We start from the raw sequence: 26,851 nt of genomic DNA, 5'->3' as shown, positions 1-26,851 counted from the left end.
TATTTAACATCTACGTGACCCCACTGGCCAGACTAATAAGAACTTTCGGGATGGAGGTAGTCTCTTATGCCGATGACACCCAAATACTCGTCTCTCTCTCCCATTCAGATGTGCAGACCGCCTCCAAGTTTAGATCTTGTATGGAGGCGGTTGGTCACTGGATGATTCAGACCTCTCTTAAACTGAATGGGGAGAAGACTGAGGTGATGGTGTTTGGAGGGAACGAAAACATCTGGTCAGCCAGCTGGTGGCCTGACTCGCTTGGAGTGTGCCCTTCCCCCACAACATCTGCTAAAAATCTTGGGGTGATGATAGATCCTGCCCTGGATATGGGCAGACAGGTGAGTAGAACCATTTCCACCTGTTGGGGCTTAATCCATACACTGCGAAGGATCAGGAAATACCTTTCGTTACAGTCCAGAAAACAAATAGCTGTTGCACTCATTGGCTCACGCCTAGACTACTGTAATGCGCTGTATGCGGGGCTAAACAGGAGCCTCCTGCAGCGCTTACAGGTGGTTCAGAATGCCACAGCCAGATTCGTCCTGGATGTTCCCAGACGCAGCTCGGCCACGTTAGCCAGGAAAACATTGCACTGGCTTCCGGCAGAATGTCGAGTACGGTTCAAAGTCCTATGCATGACATACAGAGCCATCACAAAAAACAGTGACTCGGGAGTGGGCTCCATCATCTCCCACTATACTCCTGGAAGGAACCTGCGTTCCTCCGGGAAACTGCTTTTGTCTGCTCCTCGCATACGAAGAGCCAAATGGGGTGGTGGGGCCTTCTCCACTCTAGCTCCCAAGTGGTGGAATGATCTCCCTCTCGATCTTAGGTCCCTGCCATCGCTACAGACATTCCGCAGTGCCCTTAAAACTCGCCTCTTTTTGCAAGCCTATGTGTAAGGATGAATTGTTCAAACTTTCTGATTTTATTGTTAGGCGCCTTGATACCTGCGGGTCATTGTTCTGCGCATTATAAATTTTTATCAATCAATCAATCAATCAGTTGTTTACAACAGTAGGCACAACTTTCCCAACATATGCCAGTCGAATAGCAGTCACACAAATACATTTCTCATTAGATTTAGGAAGGAAGACAATATCATTAATAGAAAACAACTGCAAATTATCCAGTGTCTTGTTAAGAGGTGCCCAGTTCAGAAGACAGAATTTCAAATTAATTACAAAGACAATCTGCTATGTATGGATCTCTGGCAACCCAGCATCACCAAATGTAAACAGTAGCCCACAGAGATTTAACATCCTATATAGGTCAAATGTCAAGATCAGAATATAAATAACGGGTCCCAAAGGTAAGTTGGACCACACACTTCAAGATTTGTTAATAGTAATGTAAATCAGCACCAAACTAGCTACACTCAGTCATGTCAAGTTGCACTTTGCCACAAGGAACTGCAATAGCTTCACTGAGACGATACACTCGCATGAAACGGGCCATCCCTGCCTCAGCTGCAACCCACTGCAACCACCTCCTTATGACCACTCCGCAGACTGCCATCACAGACTGAAGGAGGACATGAAAGGATAAAGGGACAAGTTTGGCCCTTTCTTCCATGGAAGTTGATCCATAAGAAATCCACTGTAGCCGCTACATACTGCACAGCCATTTGGTACTGCAGAATATGCAGATACAAAAGCTAGATTTAAGAGGGGAGAGCAGACGGAAGTTGAAAACACTTCATTCACAACCTTTGTGTGTTTTGTGTCACTGGACTTCTTTAAAAATGTCAGTGATCTGCCACAGAACATGGCAATTTCTGAGATGTCATTATTATTCCTTCATAATGCACATTCTTTATCGAACCTTGAGTATCTCTTTGATCTGCTTTATAGCATGCCAATAATTTTGCAGATCGATGTCTACCATTTACTGTATAAAGGCATAGAAGCTGGTGATCCAACTGCCCTGCCTGCACCAGGCATAGTCTTGGCTGAGGGAAGGAAACCACTGCCCACATCATACATCTTAGCGGCCATATAGGATTACACCCCCATTTCACCAGCACCCTGTGCAGTCAAAGCTACTTGAATGCCAGAAATATAGTTTACAGAAATGCCATTTGACCTAAATAAATACTGTGTCTCAAGGTGTGGATTTTATAATATTAGTTCCAATAGCATGACATTTTTGTAACCGATATTTATGACAACAACATTTGTCAGAGGATATTCTGCCAATGGTATTCTAGTACCACTTCAAAGAAACCAATAGCCCTGAATCTTTTATCATGTGTGTATCCTTTGCCCTCTTGAATTACCACCAAAGTAGAAGCCCTCATCATCATTGTTTCTGCTGAATTCTTCAAATCTGCTCCAGTAATGTCTCTCACTGTCATCTTGATAACCTTCCTCAATCATGTATCAAATTAAATGTTATTACCATTTGATAGATATCATATTCCTATTTTTTGTTTTGTAACATTTCACAATTATCTATCTCAAAGAGTGTTTCAACAGTTAGTCTTTGGACATTCCATGATTGGTCCATTCCAAGGCAGATGTTTCTTGACCACATCAGAGCATTTTTCATTACCAGTTCTAAAGCTATGCTCTGTCACACATCTCTCACCTGCTGCTGGAACCAGATGGTGGCTTCTCGCCGGTGCTTGTCAATAATGGCTTCATACTCCTCCCTGACCTCCTTCAGGAGGTCTGACAGTTCCCTCGATGGAGACGTATTAAGTTCAACATTCACATCAGAGCTGCGTTGCTGGCTTCGCAAAGCACTCATCTCCTGTTCAGTGACAAAGAAGAAACACAATTAAAAACTACCATTAGGTGGAGCTGTGCATGAGCCAAGGTTAGTGTTCACAGTGCTGCACCAGAATATTATTGTCAGAATATTGGCTAACTTATTTATTGTGTCCTAAATGTTATCTGCAGAAATATCACCCAAGTGGAGAAACGTCACACCCACTGGGGTGATATTTTTGTAAAGGATATTTAGGACATAATATTTATGTCAGATGATGTATTTCTGTATAAAATAGTCTGATCTACATTCTCTCCACCAAGGTGCAACTGTGCAGTTTGTAATTATGGAAAATATTTATGCCTACATTGATTTCAAAACAGAGATATGATTTTTTTTTATATCAGGAGATTCAATTCTCAGAATGATTACCAAGAAAACAAAATAGTAATTCATCGTCTATCTGATGTCAATCAGAACCTCTCCATGAAAATCAACCCTCATTATTCACTGATTCCTGAATTCACCTGAGTTCCCGTGCAAGGCCTTGTGCATGAGGACCATGGCCTAAAAAAACACCCTCTTTTTTGCCGGGAGCTAGTGCAGGGCCCTTAAGTGATGGGTCATGTGGGACCTTGGAGGAAGTCTGAGCAGCAGTATTGCTGCAGAGTTCTGAACCACCTGTAGTCTGTTAAGGAGATAGTCAGGGAGGCCGAAGAAGAGAGCTTTCCCATAGTCTATTCTAGACATAATCAGGGCCTGCACTACCTTGCAGCCAGCAGACTCAGATAGTAGCAGAAGCCATTTTTTCAGCATGAAAAGCACGCTGAAGCAGACCCCGCAAGAGCTTGAATCAGCGGTAAGAAGGAGAGGGAGCTGTCAATCTTGATTCCGAGATACTTGATGCAGTTTTGTGGGAGGCCTGGGTGCGGCAGGTTGTTCAGCCAGCAGTCTTCCACAAAGTTGTGGGGGACATCTCCGAAGGTCATGATCTCTGTTTTATCCGGGGTGCATCTCAGATGGTGCAAATCCAACCACTGAAACACCTTGGTGAGACAGCTTAAAATCAACTTCCCATCCAAGTCCAAGCCTTTTCTACATGCAAACAGAAGCTGAGTGTCATCTACATATGAGATGACTTTTGCACCAAGGGACTCCACGAGAATAGCAAGGGGGATAAATATACACTGAACAGAGTAGGACTGAGGGCTTAACCCTGCGGAACACCCACAGACAGGGGTCTCGCTTGAGCTGTATAAGGCGGTAGCCGGTCTTCCTGAGTCCGTCTGTCCTGAAATGTGGCTAACCAGTTTAAGGCCAGGTGTCTTATCCTTATCTCGTGAAGGCGCTCGAGCAGCTTAAGGTGGGGCACAGTGTCAAACGTTGCTGTGAGGTCAAGCAGTATCAGCATGGTTATACCTCCTCTGTCAAGGGTGCTCCGGACATGGTCTACTATTTCGAGGAGCACGGTCTCCGTGCTAAAATGGAAACCAGATTGAGTAGGGTGGAGTATTCCGTTGTCTTCCAGATAACTGAAGAGTTGGTGGTTGACTTCTTTCTCCAGAATTTTAGAGAAATCAGGGAGAAGGGAGATAGGTCTATAGTTTACTGTTTGTTTGGGGTCTGCTGCAGTTTTTTTTAGCAACGGTAAAACTTTGGTCTTTTTCCACATAGAAGGAACCTTCACTGTTGCCTGCGAGGTATTGAATATGTGGTTCACAGTGGAATTGATATACGGTGCCACCATATTTAGCACCGTGATAGGGCAGGGGTCGAGGGGACAGACAGATTTTAGGCTCTGTAAAGCTGCAATAGACTTAGCATGGGAGATGGGAATTAATACATCCAAGGTAGCATATGTATGACCGGAAGGAGAAAGCCTCGTGCCCTGACTCTTTGATCGGAGTGCTGGATTCTTGAAACTATTTTGTATGGTCATGGTTTTTCCTAGAATGAAAAGTTAAGTTCATTGCAACACTCTGCTGTGGGGGTGCAGGCTCTAGAAGTGACAAACGGGTGCAGGAAGGATTCTACAACTTTTAAAATGTCCTTTGCTTTGTTGTCAGCTTCCAGAATCCTAGTGTCGCAAAAGCTTTTTTGGGCAAGGTGCAATACCTCTGATACACCTTTAATGTGCTCTTGTATGCAGCTTTATCGTCTGTGTGCTATTTCCGTCTCCATGCTCTCTCAATCTTCTTGCAGTGTCTCTTGCAGGTGCTAAGCTCGGCATTAAACCAAGGAACGGCAGGTGATGATCTGGCCTGAGATGCCTTTTTAATGGGTGCTAAAGAGTTAACTGTCTCACTGATCCATCTATCAAGGTGGGCGGTATCAAGTTCCACATCACCTGTCAAGACTGCAGAATTTATGGTAAGGGCATGATTAGTGACCACTGACTGTAACTTGTGACAGACCTGACACGAGGAATAGACGTTTCCTTTCTTGGGGGGCTTAATACAAATCTGTGACTATGTAAAGGAGATCAGACTGTGGTCCGTCTAAGGGAGTAGGTTGTGATAGTGCCAGGTTTAGGTTGGAGAAAACCTGCTCGAGAGTAAGTCTGGCCTGATGGGTGGGGGGGGGGGGCGAAGACCTCTTGTTTCAGCATCAGAGGGCTCCTAATTTCTAGAAGGGCGATGGCTTCTTGCTCTAAAGCATTGTCAAAGTGGATGTCAAAGTCTCCAAGTACCAGGAAGTCTCATTGCCCAAGGCGTCACTGCACTTTCCAATGAATGCAGGCACCTGCTAGCAGGATGGGGGGCGGGGGGTATACAAGAACTCCTGCCAGCGACTGTTGGGGAGTGAGGAATAGGCAGGAACCTGGTGCTTCGAACTCTTGAAGGCCTCCAAGCTATAAGGATGAGCATTCATATTCTTTTTTTAAATATGATTGCTGTCCCACCTCCTCTGCCAGCGTTGCAATCTGTCCGCAGAATTCTGTAGTTTGAGGGGATGGCTAGTGCTAGTATGGGGTTAGCCGGGGCCGGCAGCCAGGTCTTGGTGAGGAAGAGTGCATCCAGATCCTCATCTGGAACTAAGTCAAATACTGGGAGTTTGTGTTTCTGTAGGGATCTAGTGTTCAGCAGGGCCGTCGTAAACTATTTCAGACAGGGAGGGGCTGGTATATTAAGGGTTCAGGCGCAGCTGGGACAGATAAACTCTTCACAGGGAGTGCCCGTAGGCCAGCATGCCGAGCATTTCCTTGGAGGGGCCATGTGCAGTAAAGAGGCCCTATCAAAACATCAAAGCTAATACGGTGCTCATCGGCTGAGAAGGGAGAACATAAGAGGGAGTGTGAAAGAAACAAGACAGGAACAGAATGGAGAGAAGGCTATGGAGAGATACTGTGCTGTTTCTGCAGCCCAGTATATAGCGCATTTCCATAATCTAGCCTTGACATGGCTAACGCTATTACCACTGTTTTTAGCGCATCCGTAGGTATGAATGGGCGGATCTTTCTTATGACTTTAAGAATTCCCCAAAAAGTTTTTGTTCGTTTATTAATTTGACACTCAAAGGTCAATCTTGGTCGAACATGACCCCCAAATTTCTTACTTCTGACACTGGTTGCCCAATTCCTCTGGCCACCAGCTTGGGGACCAGAAAGAGGGTTGGTTACCCAGTAACAGGACTTCCGTCATTTCGCTGTTCAATTTAAGAAAGTTATTCTGCATCCAGCTGTTGATCTGTAACATACAGTTACTGAAGCGTTCCGCCATCTCCTCTACATTGTTTGACACCGAGATTACCACCTGCGTGTCGTTGGCGTATGATATGACCGAGAATCCACATTGTCTGATAATCTCTGCCAACGGGGCTATGTAAATATTAAAAAGGGTAGGGCTCATGGATGAGCCCTGAGGGACTCTGCATGGCAGATTGAAAGCTTTGGAGGTATGTCCGTCCATTTCCACCCTAAACGTCCTATTTTCTTAGAATGACGTCAGGATTTTGATGGCGCTCCCCTGGAATCCTAAATCAACCAGTCTTTTAATCAGAATTTGGTGATTTACGGTGTCGAAGGCCGCCGATAGATCTAATAAAATCAAGGCGGCCTTCTTACCCTCATCCAGCGTTATTCTTAACCAGAGCAGTCTCAGTTCCATGGCCTTCCCTAAAACCATATTGGGAATGGTCTAGCAGTTCACCCTGAGCAATGAAGGACGTAATCTGACCATTGATTAGTCTTTCCAGCACCTTGGCCCCAAAGGGATCCTGGATATTGGCCTGTAGCTCTTTGGAGCTGTTGGGTCCAAATTTGCTTTTTTTAATAGTGGTCTAACGGAGGAAGATTTCCATGCCTCAGGATAAGAGCCTTCCTGGATGATTTCAATGAAGACTTTCCTGAATTGCTCTACAATGATCTCTGAATAAGGGTGAAGAATTTTTGGTGGGCGGGGGTCTGACGGGGCCCCTGACTTTGTAGCTCTAAAGGCTTGAATAACCTGCTCTTTCGATGGGGGGAAAAGCAAAACGTTGGCAGGTTAGTTAGCTGGGTTACATCTGATGATATAATTGTTTCTGTTGATTTGAATGGGTGTTCTCTAAAAGTTTTATAAACCTCTTCCACCTTATTGGCGAAGAATTCACCTATTGTGTTGCAGAATTCAGGATTTTCTAATCTTTGGGGAGTATCTGGGAGTTTGGCCAGTTTTTTTACTGTATAAAACAGTTCCTTACTCGAGTTTTTCGAGTCAGATATCTTTTGGGTAAAATAGTGACTTTTTTCCCTCATGATCAGCTTTTTATATTCTATTAAACTCCTGGCGTACTCTCCTTTCCCTGTCTCCGAATAGTCAACTCTCCAAGTTCTTTCCAATTTCCTACACACTTTTTTCTGGGCCCTTAACTTATCCGAGAACCAAGGTTCAGATGGCTTCTTCTTGGGGACATTAATGTCCACCGCGGCTTTGATCCATATGTTTATATTATCAATCAAGTTGTTAGTGTCCCATGCTTGGGCAGGTTTAGTTGTGTTCAGTTGCGCATGAAATCCTAAGAGGTTTATTTTACTCCAGTCCTGATAAGTAGCCTCACCCTGCCTAGGTGACGTCATTGTTCGTACCTGATCTTCTAATATTTTAAAAACAATTGCTTTATGATCGGTCCAAGTCACTGGGATAATTTCCTGTACCTTTAGCTTGTTGTTAGACGTAAATATCCCGTCCAGTGTATGCCCTGCTTTATGTGTACTTTGGTTGACCAACTGATTTAAGGAGAAACTAGACATTCCTTCTATAAAGGTGGCTGTATTTGGGTCTTCTGTCCTTTCCAGATGGTAGTTAAAGTCCCCAAGGACTGTATTATCGGTATTATTCACACTGTCCTCCAGGAAAGGACTAATATTCTCTAACATTGATGATTGGAACTTAGGCGGGCAATATACCAGTAGCCCTCTAAAAGTATAATTGTTGTTGATTTTTATAACGAACGGTAGTGTTTCACAATCGTGTGAACCATTATTCTGCCCCCCAGTCAATTTCATATCCTCTCTCATGATGATTGCGAGTCCGCCACTTTTTTATTCCTTCTGTCTGCCCTAATCATTTTGTACTGGGAAGGGAGCGCAGAAAGCAGATCCGGCTCCGAGTTAGCGTCTGCCCAGGTCTCTGTAATAAAGGCAATATCTACTTGCAAGGTCTCTATCAGCTCCGCTGCCTCAACCCCATATTTCACCAGTGAACGTGCGTTAATTAGTAAGGCTTTAACTCCCTCCTTCTCCATCCCAGCCCAATTATTGCTTTTCCCATATGAATTGAAAATGCTTGATGATGTATAGCTAAGTTCAAGCTTACAGTACTCACAGGCTTTAGGCTCTGTCCTTAAGTCAGGAAATCTATGCCTGCTCCTTTTGACTCCCTTTCCCAGCGCCAGCAATTCCTTCCGAGCATATGTTCTCATGCTCTGAGCATTTGGTCTAAGACTGCCAGGAGTTTGGGCACTTGGCACGGGACCGGCGCGGACGGGCGCAGACGGGCTTGCCTTAGGCGCGCATTCGGCACGCCCGCGGCGCGTCCGCTGCGCGGTCGTGTGATTGCCATTTTTATCCCCCCGCCTGAACGACTAGCGCGCTCAGCCGACTCTACCCAAAATGGCGGTGCCGCGGTTGAGAGCGTCCTCTAATTGCAGAGCCCTTCAAGGCGTCCCCGCAATGCACAATATTTACATTCAGTTACTGCCGATTTTGAAATTCAGGGAAAGAATAAAATTTTAGCAAACATCAAATTTAGTTATTTTAAAAAAGAAGCACATTTAAAATACAGATTTTAATCATTCACTCGCGATATTGCCAGCACCTCGTTTTCCTGCCTGAACTCTCCCGGCTCACGCCTCAGGAGGATTAACAAGCTAAGGCAAGCCCGCTCATGACCTCCCCGCCTTTATCCCCCCGCCTGAACGACTAGCGCGCTCAGCCGACTCCACCCAAAATAGCGGTGCCGCAGCTGAGAGCGTCCCCTAATTGCAGAGCCCTTCAAGGTGTCCCCGCAATGCACAATATTTACATTCAGTTACTGCCGATTTTGAAATTCAGGGAAATAATTACATTTTAGCAAACATCAAAATTAGTTATTTTTAAAAAGAAGCACATTTAAAATAGAGATTTCAATCATTCATATTGCCAGCACCTCGTTTTCCTGCCTGAACTCTCCCGGCTCACGCCTCAGGAGGATTAACAAGCTGTGGTCTCCTGACAAAGGCTCTGGCACTTATTTCCCTGCACATTAAGTGCTGTTATAAAGACAGATGTAACATGCCATAACATATGTAACATGCCATAAAAGGTGAGGCCTCGTTTGAGTTGCAGGCCTGGAGGGCTCCCCTGCCATTTTGATCGGCATCATCCTGAATGTTCCGGCGCGAAGCTGAGCGACTGCATGCACTTACCCGGGCAGTGACTGTGCCCAGCTGCTGGCTATACGGAGATCAGGGGGGAAAAACAATTCCATTGCGGCCTACTTATACCGGGAGCGGTGAGAACGAGCAGAGAACCGCATAGAGAGAGAATAACCCTTCCCATGCTCATTATGAGCTCAGCTCGTCATGAACCACGGCTCCCGTGTGCTCATGACGAGCTCAGCTCGTCATGACCTTTAGAACGCTCACACGCGGGGCTAATTCCCCTGCTGTGCTGAGCGTTCTAAGGAAACGGGTGTGGCCGTGACAAGCTCAGCTCGTCATGAGCACACGGGCACCTTGGCTCATGATGAGCACTGCGGCGCTGTCCGCGCACCCCGCCCCGCCCCCCAGCACAGCAGGAGAATCAGCCCGCAGCAGGAGAATCAGCCCGCGGTGAAGGGGTTAAAGCAGGAGACCCAGCCTGAGAGCCAGGCGACGACCCTGGGAAAGCCCACATTGAAACAGGCACAAAATACCTAATCTGAGCGAGGGAATGCGAGGGGGGGGGCCCAAGTAGTAGAGGTCCGACGCGGAGAAGCCAGTTGCCTGACCCCAAGATGGCGCCCGGTCGTGAAGCCGTGATGCTCCTACAGTTCATGGGCCCAATTACAGCAAGTGAGGGGGCGAAGCAATACATTAAAGGTGATGCAGAGGCAACCCTAACCTGTCCCCACACGGAACCAGCAATATTTGGCACATGCACAATACTCAGCAGATGATAGAGAAACTGTAAAATGGAAAACGACCTGACTAGCGAGGAGTACAGCACTGAAGGGAACAACACTCAGAAAATCAATAAAGGATGCAAGAGCTGCTCAGTCACTCAGAGAGACATAAATAGTTCTCGCCGAGTGGGCTCAAAATTAAGTCTTCAGGAAAACCAGGCCCGGGCTAGCCTGACCCTAAAATGGCGCCCAGAACAAATCTTCAATGTCGCTGTGAGGGGCTTAGAGGACTAAAGCCTGATGAGGATCAGATCTCTAGGCACAACTCCTCTTCAGCTTCACCCCTGCCAAGAGTTTTGAAGGCAAGAACGATGGGTTTCCCTACAATCTGCCGACCTTGAATCTGTCCCTTCCACCTCTCCTCTCACCACTTTTGTCCTGGGGACCAGCTGGAGAAGGTAGTGGAAGAAGCTTCCCAGTAACACCAGGACCGGTGCCTTTCAATGGAACTTTGACGATGCCCCCTGGGCGGATATCATAACTGTTTGTTCTTACCTCGGAGCCCGAGCAACCTTGGCCGATGCCCGGTGGAGCTGTCCTATGCAGCTATAGAGGAGTTTTGGCTCTGGTTCACCCCTCAGCCGACACCTACCCAGCCGGACATCTGACATTTTTTCATTGTCGCCGCTTTGTGTTTCCTTCCCTCAGCCGCATCTCATGTTTTGTTTTCTCCTATGTCTTTACTTGAAGCCTGCAATTGATGTAACTATGTAACCTGTAACGCTCTGATCCTCATGTAAAGTGCTCTGATACCTACGGGTCTAGCCAGTGTTATATAAAAACTTCGCAAATAAAAATAAATAAAATAAATAATAACGTATCAAACAGTGGGGCCTGGTTTGACTTATAGATGCCATTATTTTATGCTTAGATATTTCGTCAACATAAAATTGAAATAAAAACTTGATAAAAGTTTCAAAGGGCACCAATGTTTCTACCAAAAAGAGGATGAATGAGGGCAAAAAAACGATGTCAGCTAATGAAAATATTCCTTCAATCCGCTTCTTGAAACGTATGTTATGGGTTTCCAGAGAAGCAATTAAAACGTCCAAGTTTATGCTTTTGGAACATGATTCACCGTAATTACTACCTTTTCTTTTATTACAATATTATGCAAGTACACACACGAGACACGTGTTCCAGACAGGTGGAACAGGTCTGAAATACACCTGTAGGGAAGCTACCTGTTTAAGAGGATGATACACCACTGGTAATTCTGATTGGCTGATAGAGGAGTGCTATCACAGGTCATATCGTCGCCTCTACATTAGATGCAGTTTCTAAGAGCTATGCATCAGACTTGCAGAATTTTCACACACTGACCAGCTACTGCATGGACAAAAACTGTCATACTTTTAAAAAAAAAGGCAGTTGAGATTTAGGCCCATTTACCTCACAGCTGTGTTAAATGTTACACAACGTTGTTTTCCCATCAGAATTCTAAGGAGCGCATAACATTCTGTGGATTTAGTAAAACCCTTGTCGGTTTGTTTTATCTATGGCTCTTGTTAGACTACCTGAAAGAACCAGCAGAAGTGGAGTCCTTTCTGACTCATGGTCACCTTCGGGGAACCACCCCTTTCCGCAAACAGACATGACGTAATTCAGAGTGTGGTAGTAACGAAAATGTGTAGCATTGATTTTATGGAGTTTTTACAATACAGAGGATTTAAACAGCTGTGGTAATACCGCATTACCTCAAGGCAATACAGTAAAATATGTGTACCAGCTAAACCAAATGCAAAAGCATGCAGTTGTCTTTTTGCTGCAGGTTATTCACCATAAATGTCTGCAAAACTCTGAGGGCCTGATTACGACTTTTGGTTGAGTGGTGGCAGTGCAAACCGCATGCCTCCGCTCCTCCAAAGGTCGCTGTCGCCTGCCAGAATACAAGTTATTTGTATGCTGGCAGGCAGGCATCATGGCGTTCCCATGGCAGTGCCTCTTTTAAAGGATGTAGTACCTTTTAAAAAGGTGGCGCAAGGGGAACGCCTAACAAGGTTCCTGCACGGCATGGACTCGAAAGTCCATGCCATGAAGGAACTTTTGTGCATGCACACAGGGGGGCACATGTTATGCCCCTCTGTGTGCATGCACAAAGGGAGCAGGGCCTCCTTCGTTTCCTCTCCTTCAAGGTTTACATGGAGGAAGAACCGCAATGTAAACCCTGGAGGAGAATGCTTGGCGGGAACGCTGTATATTGTGGCCTCTTCAGGGAACAGTGGTTCCCTGATAGCATCGGCAGTCCAAGGGCAGTCTGACCACCCAAATTGTAATGGAGTGGTCTACGGGCCACCAGACTAGTAATCAGGCCCTAAATTGAGAAGCAATTGCACTCAGTGCGCAAACCTGGCTAAAGATCAACAGAGATCAACATATTAGGAGTGGTTGAGTTGATTCAAACATACATAATGCACAGAGCATAGCTTTCCCCAGACAAAATAAATCAGCACTTTAATATTACCACCTCCGCCTGCCCAAGATGCCAGCTCGCAGACGCTGGTCTTTTCCATATGCTATGGTCCTGCACCCAGCTCCAAACATATTGGTGTGCAGTCCTTGAGACGCTTGAGAGATGCACTAAGTCCTCTCTAGTGTACACATGGGATGCCTGCCTACTAGGACTCTATGCACGAACAAAACGGAACAAGGTTGTCACTGATTTAAAGATTTGGGCCTAATAGCAGCAAAGCGCCTCATCACTAAAAGATGGAAGCCTAAAGATCCTCCAGCGATAACTAGCTGGGAGAAGTCTCTAGCGGTGTGGGTGCAAGCTGACAGCACCACATTGCATAGAGAAGAAACTGCAGGACTGCGTAAGTATCCTATTGCACTGTCCTGGGATGCAATCCTACGCACCCTCGTACATCCGGATGGTGATGAGGAAGGTATGTCCCCATAAGTGGCCAGTGGCGATGAAGCAGCTGCCACCTGATAACCGACTACGTGCGACATCTGACAACCGAGCCCAGCATACTCATTCTAGCACATCTCCTTCACTGTCAGTTCGCACAGCATTTAGGTACTGTGATCATTTTTGCATTCACCTCCTTGGCAGCACATTAAGCAAACCATTGAGCTAAGCGCACACATAGTTATATGCACACTACAATTCTACCACAGTCTCTATTAGATGGCAGTCTCCTCACCCCCTTTTCTTTTGTAACATGTTTTCCTTTTGTTATTTTCTTAGGCATTTATTATTTTCTTGTTGTTGTTATCGGCTCATGATTTTTATAAAGATGTATATCTGTTGGATTGAGAATCGCCATTAGTACATTGTTACACGAACATTCCTATAGGATCGCTTTATAGCTCCTGAAGAGGCGATTATCCCCCAGTCAAATATAAGTTATAAGCGATATTGCAGCTGTCAATCGCATGAATATTATGTGATAACAATGTTAGTGACTAGGGGCAACAAGAAGCAAATGTAGGCGCATGACGCTGATTTTCGTTTTGCTTTAATAACGCATAGGGTATAATTGCATTTGCTACACTGTCTCCTAATTAGTCGTACAAGTACCTCTGCAAGTTTACAACTGACAGTGGTGTTCTTTTTGTAATGGAGACCAATGTACTCTTTTATTTTTGTATGAATTAAATTCAATAAAGATATTTAAAAAAATAAAAAAATAGAGGAGTGGTTGAGGCCACACAAGACCGTGTACATAATTGCACAATTCTATTTCACATATTTGCAATGCATAATCAACTCTTCTAAAAATAACTGATTCTTTGGATAGTTTTTTCAGGTTGTGATTTGTTTTGTAGCGAATTGAGGTTTTAATGAATCGGTTGGTTTCATACTTTAGCAATGACATGCATTGAGCAAAATGAGGCTAATTCATTTTCCTTTAAAGAACAAATTCCGGTCACAATGGTAAAACTGTTCATGTTCACAATCTATGTCCCAGGTATGAACTTAGCATGGGTGTCAATGTAAACTGAAGATTCAATATGACGCCTCCATGCCCCGTGTGAATTCTGTGCTTCTGAAACATTTCTGCTGAGATCCCTCCGGTCTAAAGTTCTTTATTGAACTTCAGCTGAGATATTGCATATGTGGCTGCAATGCAGGCATGTTTCCACAGTTGTGTCAGCTGGACTCAAGTAGGGATGGGTGACATTTTAATTTTGCCCACAAACCTTTTTGGTGGCCTGGTCATGCTGAGAAGTTCTAAAGTGCAGCCTTTGAATAGGAGCCATATGGTTTCATTGTTAAATTCCCACGAAAGGGTGAATTGAATTTAGATGTCGATTAGGATGGCCCGAGGTGGAGGGACCGTCCGCAGGGGCAGCGGCGGTCCCTCCATTGGAATTAGGATGTGACCGCCACCCTGGCGCTCACATTCCGTATAGTTAACATTGCGGCGGGTGCTGCTTTTAGCAGCACCCGCCGCAATGTTAAATATGCATGCTTTGCATTTGCATGCACAAAGCGGCAGGCACCATGCGGTGCCTGCTGCTTTGTGCATGCAAATGCAGGGGGTACCATAGGTACCCCCCATGTGCACCCCCCACCTCCCGACACCCTGGGGGCCCGCAAGGGCCCCCCAGAAGCAATTCTCCACATGCTTTTCCACAGCGGAAAATCCGCCATGGAAAAGCATGTTTACACACACATCGTAATTTGGCTGGCGGTGTCTTGCAGACACCGCCACCAAATTGCGGTCAATACCCAGCGGATCAGCGGCGGACGGCTTGCTGATCTCACCGCCATCATGATCTGGCGGGGGATGTTTTCAGGGTCCGCGGCGGTGAATCCGCATCCTCCGCGCCGGCGGTGGCTTCCACCGGCCCGGAGGATGCGGATTCACCGCAATCATAATCGACCCCTTAGAAAGGGATTTCAAATTGGAATGACAGTGGATCCTTTCATATACAGGAACACCTCTAAAGGCTTGGGATGCTCATTGACTTGCACTGTGGTGCAAAAATTGCCACACATCAAGAGGTTTTTCATATTCTAAATGTTCTTTCGGAATTCTGAATATTCTCAATTGTCCTTATTAAATCTATACCCTATGCATCACAAGTTTAGAAATGTGGTAACTGATAATTATCTGAAATCCATACAGTCAATCAAAAAGCTTTAAGGGACCACAAAGGCCATAAAAGACAAGTGCATATGACAATACAATAACTTTAATGAACGGTTAAATTTCGCAGGATTAAATAGAGAATCATTACAGAGATCCAAAGACCAAATCTCAAGTTAAGACACATTAGGATCGTCATATAAATAACAAATTTAAAAAACAGAGGTCCATACATTCAAGGCTATCTTCCTCACCCTTTTGTCAATAAAGATAGACCTGTAAACTCATGCATGCTCATGTAAGCACACATATAAACCTACACACAAAACAATGCACATCAATGCTCACAGCGACACACCAATATGCACCCATGCACACCCATCCACATGAACAAACATACACAACAGAACTTATGTGTATGCTTACACAGGCTCATTAAACGTGCGCAGATGTGCAATACCTCTTCGTGATTCTTCTTCATGCAGATGAGATCTTTCCTTAAGCCTTCGATCTCCATCTCCAGGTCGGTCTTCATGATGGTCATGTCATCCAGCAGCTTGCGGACCCTCTCGATGTCAGCTTCAAGGGATATCCGGCCAGCCTTCTCCTTGTTATACCTTTATTACAGACAGAGAAGAAGGAAGTGGTTAGAGTTAGCTCGCTAGTGTAAAACTTGCTCAGCTACTTAAGTGTACTTGGATGGCTGAATGAACACCACTTGACCAGCACATCATGCCACAGACACTAAGAATGTGCCAGAGAAGTAGGCATGAACAAAATTAATATTCAACACTGCAAGGAATCCCTTGACATTCCTTTAAAGTTGGTCAAAGAATCAGCTGTTCCTGTAAACCCTTCCGTCTGACTACTTCGGGCATCCGCTGGGGGGGCAAGGAGGGGCGCTTGCCCCCCCTGGAGCGATCCCCCTTGCACACCCTGCGGACGCCAATGAAAACCATGACTTCAAGACGGGGTTCTCACTCTCTTTCCTCTCCTTTCTTTAATTTGCTTCCCTGTGAAATGGATCCAAAAAAGAAAGACGCTTTTGCTGGAAATGTATTTTTCTGACATTTTAATTCCAAAGTGCAGCATTGGGAATAAAAGGCTAAAAATATGAAAAATAGATAAATAACTAAATAAAGTAAGACAGAGTGTTAGCAAACTGGCCAAACTGATTTTATTCACACTGAAACACATTAGCGGCATTTTTACAGAGTTTGCCAGTGAAGCGCCATTTTTGTTTTCTTGTCTTTGTTTTCCCTGGACTTGGAACTAGTGCACCAATCCTGGAGGTACTGCAATGTGTGGATTGGAAAACAAAATGTGTGCTGCGGCTCTGCGTCCAGGGATGTGGTCTTTTTACCATACTGCTTACGTTTTGTAAGGATATAAGCAATGGCCATTAAAATTAGTCCATTCAGGGCCCTGTAGTCGTGTCCTTAACTTTTCAGGCAAAAGCACTCACTGATTTCTGAATAGTGAGTGTAAAAGCATTAAGCTAACCATGTTGTTCCAGCTTACATTTCCCATGGTTTGCTAAATGTTACATTCCTTATAAGTGTTTGCTTTTTCCAGGATGTTGTTACTGTTTTTTTTGTAGGCCGCATATTGCTCTTGTCTAGTGCGTAATTTAAATTGAGCCCCATCCATGTATTTATAGCGGGCAACAATTGGGTTGTAGTTGAAGACAGTGGGAGTTTTTCTGAGTGGAGCAGTACGTGTTCAGTGTGGGGGAGAGGATGTGGCACTATGGTCAGAGCTGCTGAATTTGGAACTGGGAACCAGGTTCAGCCTTAATAACCAGGCCACCAGACCACTCTCCTGCAAGAGCACAATCACATGCTAGACCTTGGAAGGCTTCGCAACACCTTAGAAGTCCTGGTGTCTTCGCACCAGCAGGTGGACCCTAGCATGACAAGTGTAGGTTAACCTTCAAGGCTTGTCCACCACTACCCATACTGAAGTTCACCTCCAGTCTTGTGGGCAGGCCTATGAAGCAGCACACCCTAGAACAACAGTCACTGAGGTCACAGGACCCTTGAGAAGGGCCAGCTCTAGGGTGGTGCAACCAGTGTGACCGCACCGGGTGCTGACTTTAGGTGGAGCCATCATGTTTGCAAGTATATTATGGTTTTAAAAATGCTTGCTGCCTCCTTCCTGGCCTCCAGCAATTTTCGGCAACAATAAAAATGTCATGATGATTCTGGTGAATAATGTTCTTCCTAGAGAGAGATCAGAATTTTATCTAGTGGAAGTTTTGACTCAGGGAAAGGTAGGTCAGAGGGTTAATGTACCGGCTGCAAAGAACATGCGCCATGCAGATCACAAAGTGCACATAATGTAAATAGGTCAGTGGGCTACTGCTTTTGTCATAGAGATCCTTTTGTAACTTGCAGTTTATAATTTAAAATCCTAACTTAGAACAGTGAGCTATTAACTGTCATCTAAGAGCTGCTTACAAACTGCAAGGTATAAATTAGAGCATTATGTACCCCCCCACCTTCCCCTTCCCAGTCTTTGATTATCCTAATGTCCCAAAAAGTGTTCTTTTGGACAGAAATCAATTCTGATTATTAAGGAGAACCCCCAACCAGGGTATTACGTTTTAAATTCCGGGTATTGTGTTTCTCCAGACCAATCACTATAAAACTATACGGGCTACTAGTATGGTTGTCATGTGACTCCTACACCTTGTAGTCCTTAGTCTTATGTAACATTTTCTATACAGTGATTTACCCACATATTGATTGTCTCTGTGTAATGTGTGTGATATAAAGTGCTCTGACACCCTACAATGGTATGAGTGGCACTGTAAATCAAATTAAATGCATCTGAGAGAGTGGTTATGGAAACTTGGGGGGAACAGTTAAAGGGTGGTAGTGAGGGAATCCATGGCAGAGGTGGTCATTGGGGGGCACTAACAAACGTTAATGCACAGGACACCACCAGTATTATGGATGGCCCTGCCCTTGAGGCCAGTCTGCCTCACCCATAGGTACCTCCATTGGCCTTGTTTCAGCAGTAGTAGCTGCAACTCACCAGGGTTTGCCTATGCAGGATTTGCACGCACACCAAACTAAGTTCGCAAACTTCACAGTCTCTCTGCTTCATTCACAAGCACTTTTAACATGTGCTGCCTGCTGAGGGGCCACTGGAATTAATTATGCAGCAAAGGATGACAATATGCCGTAGTGTTGACTAAATTATGCATTAAAAAAATGCTGCAGCTTAATGCAGTATATTTTCAGATATTTTATTATTTTGACGTGTGTACACATGCTAAAAGTTTCTGGAAAGATTTTGCCTTATTAGTACCAGTGTAACATACAAACGCATCAGTGGGAAAGGTGACCAGTCACCCTTTAAAATAGGCCATCCACTCCTCAGCAACACAAGTCACATTTTATATTAACTTTTGATATGTTTGAGCTATAAACAATTTAATAGTTTAAATGGGCAGATCGTGCAGCAGATCTTGCATTATGAGGCAAATATGGCAGAGCCATAATTTTTGAGAAAACATTTGCAAACTAGGATATTTTGCCATTCATGTTTGAACTGCTGTTGTGGAAAAAGGGAGTAGTGCGGATGACAGAAACTCCATGGCTCGGAGACAAATGGCTTGTGTTTCCACATTTTATCGTATTTGTTACATTCTGTGATTAGAAGCATATCCCACTTTGTGAATATATTTTAATGTCAATAACTCATTATAACCTCAAATAATCATGTATATCCATTGGTAGATTAAACTGGGCAGTGAAATGCCAAACAAATATAAAAAATTGGGATGTCTGCGCATTCTGGCCACACCTCTGGCTCCACCCACAGATTCAATCCATAGGTTATTCCCACCCTCTGATTCTCCGCCCACTGTTCCCCTACTTTTTTCCCCCCACTTCGACCACTGTGTAAGACTCAGCATCCCTGGACCTGTGATGTGCCACCACTGCGGGCCCCGCATGTGCCACACATTTACGGTGCCTGGCTTCCGCATAAGGGAGCTGGCCATTATTGTATCCCTAAACGTGCGCACGTTGTCAGTTTGACATTGACTACACATAGAGGGACTCTAAGTTTCTTCAAAAAAATATAGCTAACATTTGGACCTATCCATTTTATTTTGTATAAATTAATTGAATGTGTGTAAAATTTAGCAATGCCCGGGGAATTCTAGTAAAGGGAGCACCCATTGGCGAATCAGTAGCGTGTGTGATTGCTGTATTATATATTACTAACTTTGACGTTGTGCTTTAACTTTGGATAAAAGTTATCATGAATTCTAGCACCAAGAAGCCAATATTGGTAAATATGTGTGCTACAAATAATCCCTAACATACACTGTGCATACAGTATATTTAATCTGGTGCTTTAATCATAGGCTGTTTTAAAGTATTCTGATAAAATTCGAATCGTGCTGAAGACAGCCTTGATTGGTGTTGGATCGAGGACCCGGAAGTGTGCACACCTAGCAGACAGAGATAATGCACCTTGTCAGAACGTTTAGCGTTTTCCCTACAGGTGGTGTTTGTTGGCCTCTGGCAGGGTCAGTCACATGTCCTGGATTCCTGGTATTTAATTGAGTCTATCCCAGTTCTGCGTCCCAGAGTTTCTTGTGCCCCACCTGGCACACATCATGTCGGAGGATGGTGATGACGTTAACATTTTGCCCTCCCCTGGAAAAATGTCTGCGGACGCAGTATTTGCAGAGACAATCACTGAGTATTTAACGATCATGGAACAGCCTCGTACTTGTAATGGTCTGTTTTAAGACCTATATTAAAAAGTAATATTCACATGGACCTGGCTGCTTTCATGCCCACCTTTAACAAATGGATACGATCATACGTTGTACATGGAGCTCTGAGTTGCCTCGGGCTGAATCAGAGAGCAAGTCATGCACAGAGCACATGAAGCACTTCCCCAGGACCATGGAATCATGGGTTAACTTTTGGAATAATTACCAAAGAGTGGCAATTTACAGAGGTTTACAGAAGAAAGAATGCCTTTGAAAATGGTGCCCCTTAGGTCATTTGGAAATAGTGAGGATATGAAGGATTCTCTATCCTTTCTCAAGAACACAGCTTATTATTGAGAATGCAACTAGGATGATTCGATGAATCAGGAAAGATCTTTGTTCTATAGGAGACTACACAAATATTACTAAGGACTCCAAACATAGTAGCTGTTCACATCGGCAGGCAATATTTCGCCTTTCACATCTGGACTGTGCAGAGTTTTGAACACACAATAGTTCATATTTGTGGTCTGCGTGTGGGATATCTGTGGTTCAGTAGGAACATTTTTAAGTTCTCACCATATAATCAGGAATATAATCTATATACAAACGAAGACAACCTGCAGTGACAATGTTCACCTTTTGTAACTGTTAAATCTTCTTTAAGCTACTACATTGGATCCCATTCTCTACATAACCAATGAGTTTCAAGGTTCAAAGGCACCAATCAGACAGACCCAAATTCTCATTATCAGAAAAGGGTTAGGTCATTACATCCAAAGTTCTGGTGTGCAAAACGTTTGTATTACTTGTGTTGCATCCCACGATTGCCTGGCCCTGGATCCCAGAGTTTACCAATTTTTATACATTTATTATCTCCACTATTTTTCAATGTAGATTGCATGTTTTCTAAAGTTCAGATATTTCTTTCGAGGTGCTGGTTGGCGCTGAAAAGAGAGCTGCCATTTCCTTGTGAGTGAGCTTTGACACCTTTGTGACTTTATGGATGCTGGTGATTTGTTTATTACCAAAACTAAAAGGGGTATATAAGTCTAGATTTAAACCCGATAAGCCACATGTAGATCATTTTTAGAACTATAGTAGTGATCTATCTTAGTAATGAGAATAAGGAAAATGTGTGTGAGAAACACTTTGCAAACTCTTAGTACAAGTTTTATAAGTGATTTGGCAACAGTAAAAAAAAAATTGGGATTTTAGTGCATGCCTTTTCCTTAGTTGTGAAATAGCAAGATAAGCTGTTGCCACAACGTATATAAACCCTTTGCTACACCAGGGAATCCATTTGTTTTTATCCAACTGTTGGACTTGGCCCTTTCTGCAGGGACATCACCTATTTTTGCTGAATTTGTTTTTGTTGGCCTTAGGACTTTGTGCACTTCACCACTGCTAACCAGTGCTAAAGTGCTTGTGCTTTCTTGCTAAAACATGATGGAATTGGCATGTAGCCAATTAGCATATTTATTTTACTTGGAAGTCCCTAGTAAAGTTGTACGACATGCATCCAGGGCCTATAAACTAAATGCTACTAATGGGCTTGAAACACTGATTGTGTAAGTAGCCCTTGAAACTTGCCTCTGACCTGCCATTGCAACCCGTTTGTCTCCAATTTTGTTGACCTGCCAAAATAAACATTTTGCCAATACAGAGTGACTGCTAAGGTAGGCCCTAGACCGCCCCCGGGCAGGGTGCAGTGTATTTAAATAGTTAGATATGTACTTTTAAGTTTGACATGTCCTGGTAGTAAAAAGCTCTTGAATTCCTTTTTTACTACTGCAAGGCCTGTCTCAGCCATATTGAATAATATTGGAGTTGCCTTATTACATTTTATAAATGTCATTTCCACATGGGAAGAGTTGGCCAGTTCATGTTTGGTGTCTTTGCCATTGGGGTGAAAAGCCCTATTTAGTAGCAAAGTCAGATTTTTAATCACAATTTTTAAAAAGCCACTTTTAGAAAGTTGCTATTTTTCTGCTTTTAGCCTCTTTGTGAATATAGCCTGGGTCACATGACTATGTGTAACTGACAGTTAGACTTTGTGAATTCCTCCGAGACAGTCACACAATAGAGGGATTAGGTTTGCCTGAGTGGTACATCTGCAGGCAGGATGGTCGGGGGTGCAGAGGAGAGCAGATCCCCACTTGCACCTGCATAGCCTGTGCTCTGCCTTCACAAAGAGCCTTACAACCCTGCATTGTCACTTCAAATAGCTAAAGTGTGGGACAAGCACCCACTCCATATTAGATTCTCCTCCTCCCTTATTGAATCTTGCAAGAAGCTGAAGACTTACCTATTCAATTAGCCAACCTATCCTAGGCAGGGCTAGGCACACACACTTGCTGAACACCATGAAGCCCTTTCAGGGGTAGTGCGCTTCACAGATATATATAACATTACAAATATTGCAGCACTGCTTGCATTAACATTTTGGAAAAAACACTGCAGCAAAATATGCATTAGCAAAAACAACAGTCTGGCTTTAGCAAGCTGATGCAAAGGTTAATTATAATTTTTTTAAGCATATGCCGCACTAATAGGAGGGGAAAACCTGCTGCTGCCTAAACATGATGGCTTTATCATTGCAATAAAATGTTACATTTTATAATAAACTAATCATGATTATTATTATTTTTTTAACGTACAGTTAGTTCATAGCAGGTAGTGGTAATTAGAATAGGTATTAAAGTCCATTTTAGTAATAATGCTCATAACAAGAAAATATGATTCTAATTGCACAAATTACCTTTGAATTACGGTAAACAGACAACACAGTTTAAACACACAAGAGGGAAGCAACACATAGAGGTATGAAAAAACTACGCTATATTGGGTGGAAGCAAGATGTGAATGACAGCTGATCAATCAATCAATATTTACTAGGTGAAGATGGCTCAGTCAACACCCGTCGGTTATCATGACTTACCAGGTGAAAACCTGGTCCCCCAGTATGTGGCGCCTGTAATGGCTGAGAACATAATATATTCCATGAGCAAGTAACTCTGGGGCATATTACCGAGGAGTGCATTGGAAAACGCACAACGCACATTCCCGTATCGCCCGCAATCGCCGGATTTCATCGCCTTTTTAGCACGTAATTATCAATGCGCATCAGGCAGTCGAATAGAAATCCGGCGATAGTTGGCGATATGGCACATTAGCGCATGAAAACAAACGTTGTTTTCATGCGCTAATGTGGGCCTTGATAATATGGGGGGGGTGGATTCAGCTTTATGATCCACACCCCCATGTTATCAATGCCTAACGTCTGGTCAGAGCAGGCGTTGGGAGACCTGCGATAAATGAGTTTACCGCAGGTCTTTTCCTCCCATCGCCTTCCTTGGTAATAGGGCGCTCCCACCTCCAACCACATTTTTAGTGTGGTTGGAAGTGGGAACGCCCACTTTGCATGTCATTAGCGATGTTTATCGCCGACATGCAAAGTGGGCTTGGGCCAGGCTTTAAAGTGCCCTTGTTAATGGGGCTCTAGCAGTATCGCCGCTTTCTGTGCACAATTCGTCGAGAAAGCGGCGATACTAGCCCTTGGTAATATGCCCCTCAGTTTCTAATATTGTGACGGTTGTGGCGGCCAGGGCACTCATAATGTCTGTGATGCGCAAGTATTCTGCATCCCAGCCAGACTCAAGATGGCGGCTGTTCTATTCCAGATCAATTGGCGTGGCAGGAGTGCCTCACAACAAATGTTCTAGTTTATATGCGGGGTATCTTGATGATTTCAGGGTCCTGTGTGTGATGCGTACTCTTTTATTGTATGAGTCAGTTGAGAGCCAGTTCCTGGTACTTAGAACTTGGATATGTGATTAAATCCCATTGTAATCCCTCGAAATAGAAATGACGTACGCAGCATTTATTTATGAAACTTTTTAGTGGTGTAAGGCTAGATTCTGTGGGATCATTTTACAGTATTTGCCATAGTCAATGTGGTATACCACCAGAATATCAATATTTTGAGTTTTAAATATAGTGCGACAAAAATATTGTCTCAGAGCTTGTGAAATAGTATGATGCCAGAAAGGCCATACCCCACTGCTTCACCTGGCCTAGCCCCATCCTTCTCCCTTCATAAATATTGTAGCCAGAATACAGATTGCAAAAAAAATTTGATGGTAAGACTATTTATAGATTTACTTAACTCCACATATACTTATCTTGACGATATGTACATTCTCAACGTATCTAGAGGTGACGTTAAGTATACTGCAACTATTTTTATCTATTTGACGTTCACAATATTTTGTTAATTGGTATTTTGAAAGACAACCAGTCAGTACATGATAGGACAGAAACATGGACAGCAGTATTGGAATCGCTCAATTTGATAAATAGTTTGATAAGTTGGAGCCAGCATATTTGATAGACTGCATTTCTCATCAAGGCAACAGTCAAGTGTGAGTTTGAGATTTTGAAACTTTTATTATTTTGGAGGGATGATAGTGGATTTTAGGCAGTGATTTATATGGGGTAGGGAATCCATATTGGGTTGAAGAGTTTAGTAGCAATTATTGATAAATCCAATATGTCTGGTATTGGCTGAAGAGCTGTTGGCTTTGCCAATGTATATTTACTGTGCTCTATTTTATCATGTCAAGAAGGCTGCCCCTGAGTGCCCATGCTTGCAGATGCATAGGCAGCCATGTTTGAATGACTTTTGTAGTTTAGGTTTTGCAAGAAGCATTCAAAGATGGCCATACTTGCATCAGCACGAATACACATTCAAAAGTGTCTATGTTTGATCTGTACATTTGTGTGTGAGGATGGGCGAGTGAGTGAACTTGAAAATTAGTCAACAGTTATAGAGATGGGTGAGTGCATGGATGGGTGAATAAATGAGTGAGTGAAAGTGCACGGCTAAGTAAGTGGATGTGTGAATGGTTAAATAGTAAGTGCACGGATGGATGTCAGCTGATACAGGACACACAAAACAAAGAGACAGTAAGAGAACACGATTGAGACTTCTGAGATACCTCTATGCCATTCACTATGTCACCGGTGTCCAGTGTTCTGGGCTTTAACCTTCAAAAACATAAGTAAAGGCGCAGTAGATACTCCTATATATATAGTGAACGGTCAAGCAATTTCTCCTTTGTGTACTTCTCTGGAATGTTTTGTGAAGATTTGTCAAACTGCACCAAAATTATAAGCAATCCAAAACAATCAATTTCCTATGGAAGTACCCTCCTAACTATACTTACACAGTGGACACCGCCACCACTGGGTAAAGATACGTAGGTAAGTCGCACCCAAAATCACAACTGAAAATAGAATTAAATCTTTTTTAGGATCTAGGCTAATTGGACCCAATAATGTTACATAAATGTCAGAACTATCGAGGATGATGTGTATGTACTTTGATGCTCCCACGCATCTCGCGTGGGTCAATAAAAAGTTACCATGCCAATGGCACTGATCTATGGTCACCACTGTCCGTCCCTGGATCTTGCAGTCAAGATCTCACACATGCCCAACCCTGGACCATCCAGCTCCCTCCGTTTTTTTCATGAACATACTTGATGCTGAAGTCGTCTGACGCCAGTTTGGCGTTGTCCATCTGTAGGTTGATCCGCGCTTTGTTCAGGCGCCCAGCCACGATCTGTAAAACACAGAGTCTCTGGTCAGTGTTACATTTCTATTGTGATAACTCTGTGTTCTGAACATAACTTTTGATTTGTATGCTATCCCACAACCACACACCTTTGTTTCATTCTCACAATGCATATTTTAATTCAAGAAATATTTACGGACATAGCCATGATTCAAAATTATAAATATCTTATGTCTAGTGGGAGTACAGAATAGCGCCAGGATGCCCGATCGGGTAATTGCCGCGCTTTACAAAACACAAGTCAACACAAATCATCATATGCGCCGTGGCCACCGGGCTGCCAGGTCAACAGAGGAACTGTGGTTTTGTAAGAGGTGTAGCTCAATAAAAAGTGTTTTTGTGAATGCACCACTCAGATCATCTTAAAACCTCCATTGCTGAGAAAAACGTGGCATTCAAGCGTATATTCAAGGGAAGCAGTGCGGTATAAAACATGTATTTCCATAGCGGCAACATTTTTCTATAAGTTGAACATAACAAAATGCAAATGAGGGTGTGTTATAGATAATTATGAGGCGGCATAAGGCAGTGTTATAATCTGTGCTTTGTCCTGACTTGCCATATTTCACCTTTTTCAAATGGTTTATTATTCTACCTTAAATAAACTCTTACCTCCAAACGTTTATTTTTCACTTCGTGGTCACCACTCTGCCTATTTTTTTTCCTGGTGCCACCAGGAATCTTTCATCTTCCCTAACCCTCCTATCTCTACTTCCTGTTTTTGTTCCCGCTTAGTGCTTTGAAGTAGGCACCGGTGCTATAGGTATTATATAAGTAATGAATGTGACACTTATTGGAACACTGACGCTTGTTCGCTGATACTGGCAGAAGGACAGCAATGCTGGCACAGGAACAATGACACTGGGGAGCCCAGACTTTGGCACTGGCCAGGGGGCGGTTAAAGAGACCAACACAGAGCGCTGACACCAGGGTGATGCAACTACGACGCTCTCACAGAGCCATCAACATTGACATGACATAGGGAAACTAACATTGCCATATAGGCCTCAACAAGTGAAAAGAGACATTAAAGTGGGAGAGGTGTGGCGCCACGGTGAGAGCGGCTGACTATGGAGCGCAGGGCTAGCGGTTCGAT

General features: G+C 43.8%; 1 protein-coding gene across 1 annotated transcript in view; it reads right to left on the bottom strand.

Moving 5' to 3' along the window:
• The window catches only part of LOC144755999 (keratin, type I cytoskeletal 19-like), a 128,310-nt gene that overhangs the window by 11,003 nt on the left and 90,456 nt on the right, over window positions 1-26,851 (bottom strand). The window contains exons 2-4 of the mRNA XM_078645473.1: window positions 25,661-25,743; window positions 15,840-15,996; window positions 2,593-2,757 (exon numbers count right to left, since the gene is read on the bottom strand). Coding sequence (XP_078501599.1) covers window positions 2,593-2,757; window positions 15,840-15,996; window positions 25,661-25,743 — 405 coding nt within the window. The remainder of the gene's footprint in view (window positions 1-2,592; window positions 2,758-15,839; window positions 15,997-25,660; window positions 25,744-26,851) is intronic.

Source organism: Lissotriton helveticus, chromosome 5_1 (genome assembly GCF_964261635.1).
Source record: "Lissotriton helveticus chromosome 5_1, aLisHel1.1, whole genome shotgun sequence".
Lineage (NCBI taxonomy): Eukaryota > Metazoa > Chordata > Amphibia > Caudata > Salamandridae > Lissotriton > Lissotriton helveticus.
The sequence above is the reverse complement of the archived record's forward strand: the minus strand, read 5'-3'. Positions and strand labels throughout refer to the sequence as shown.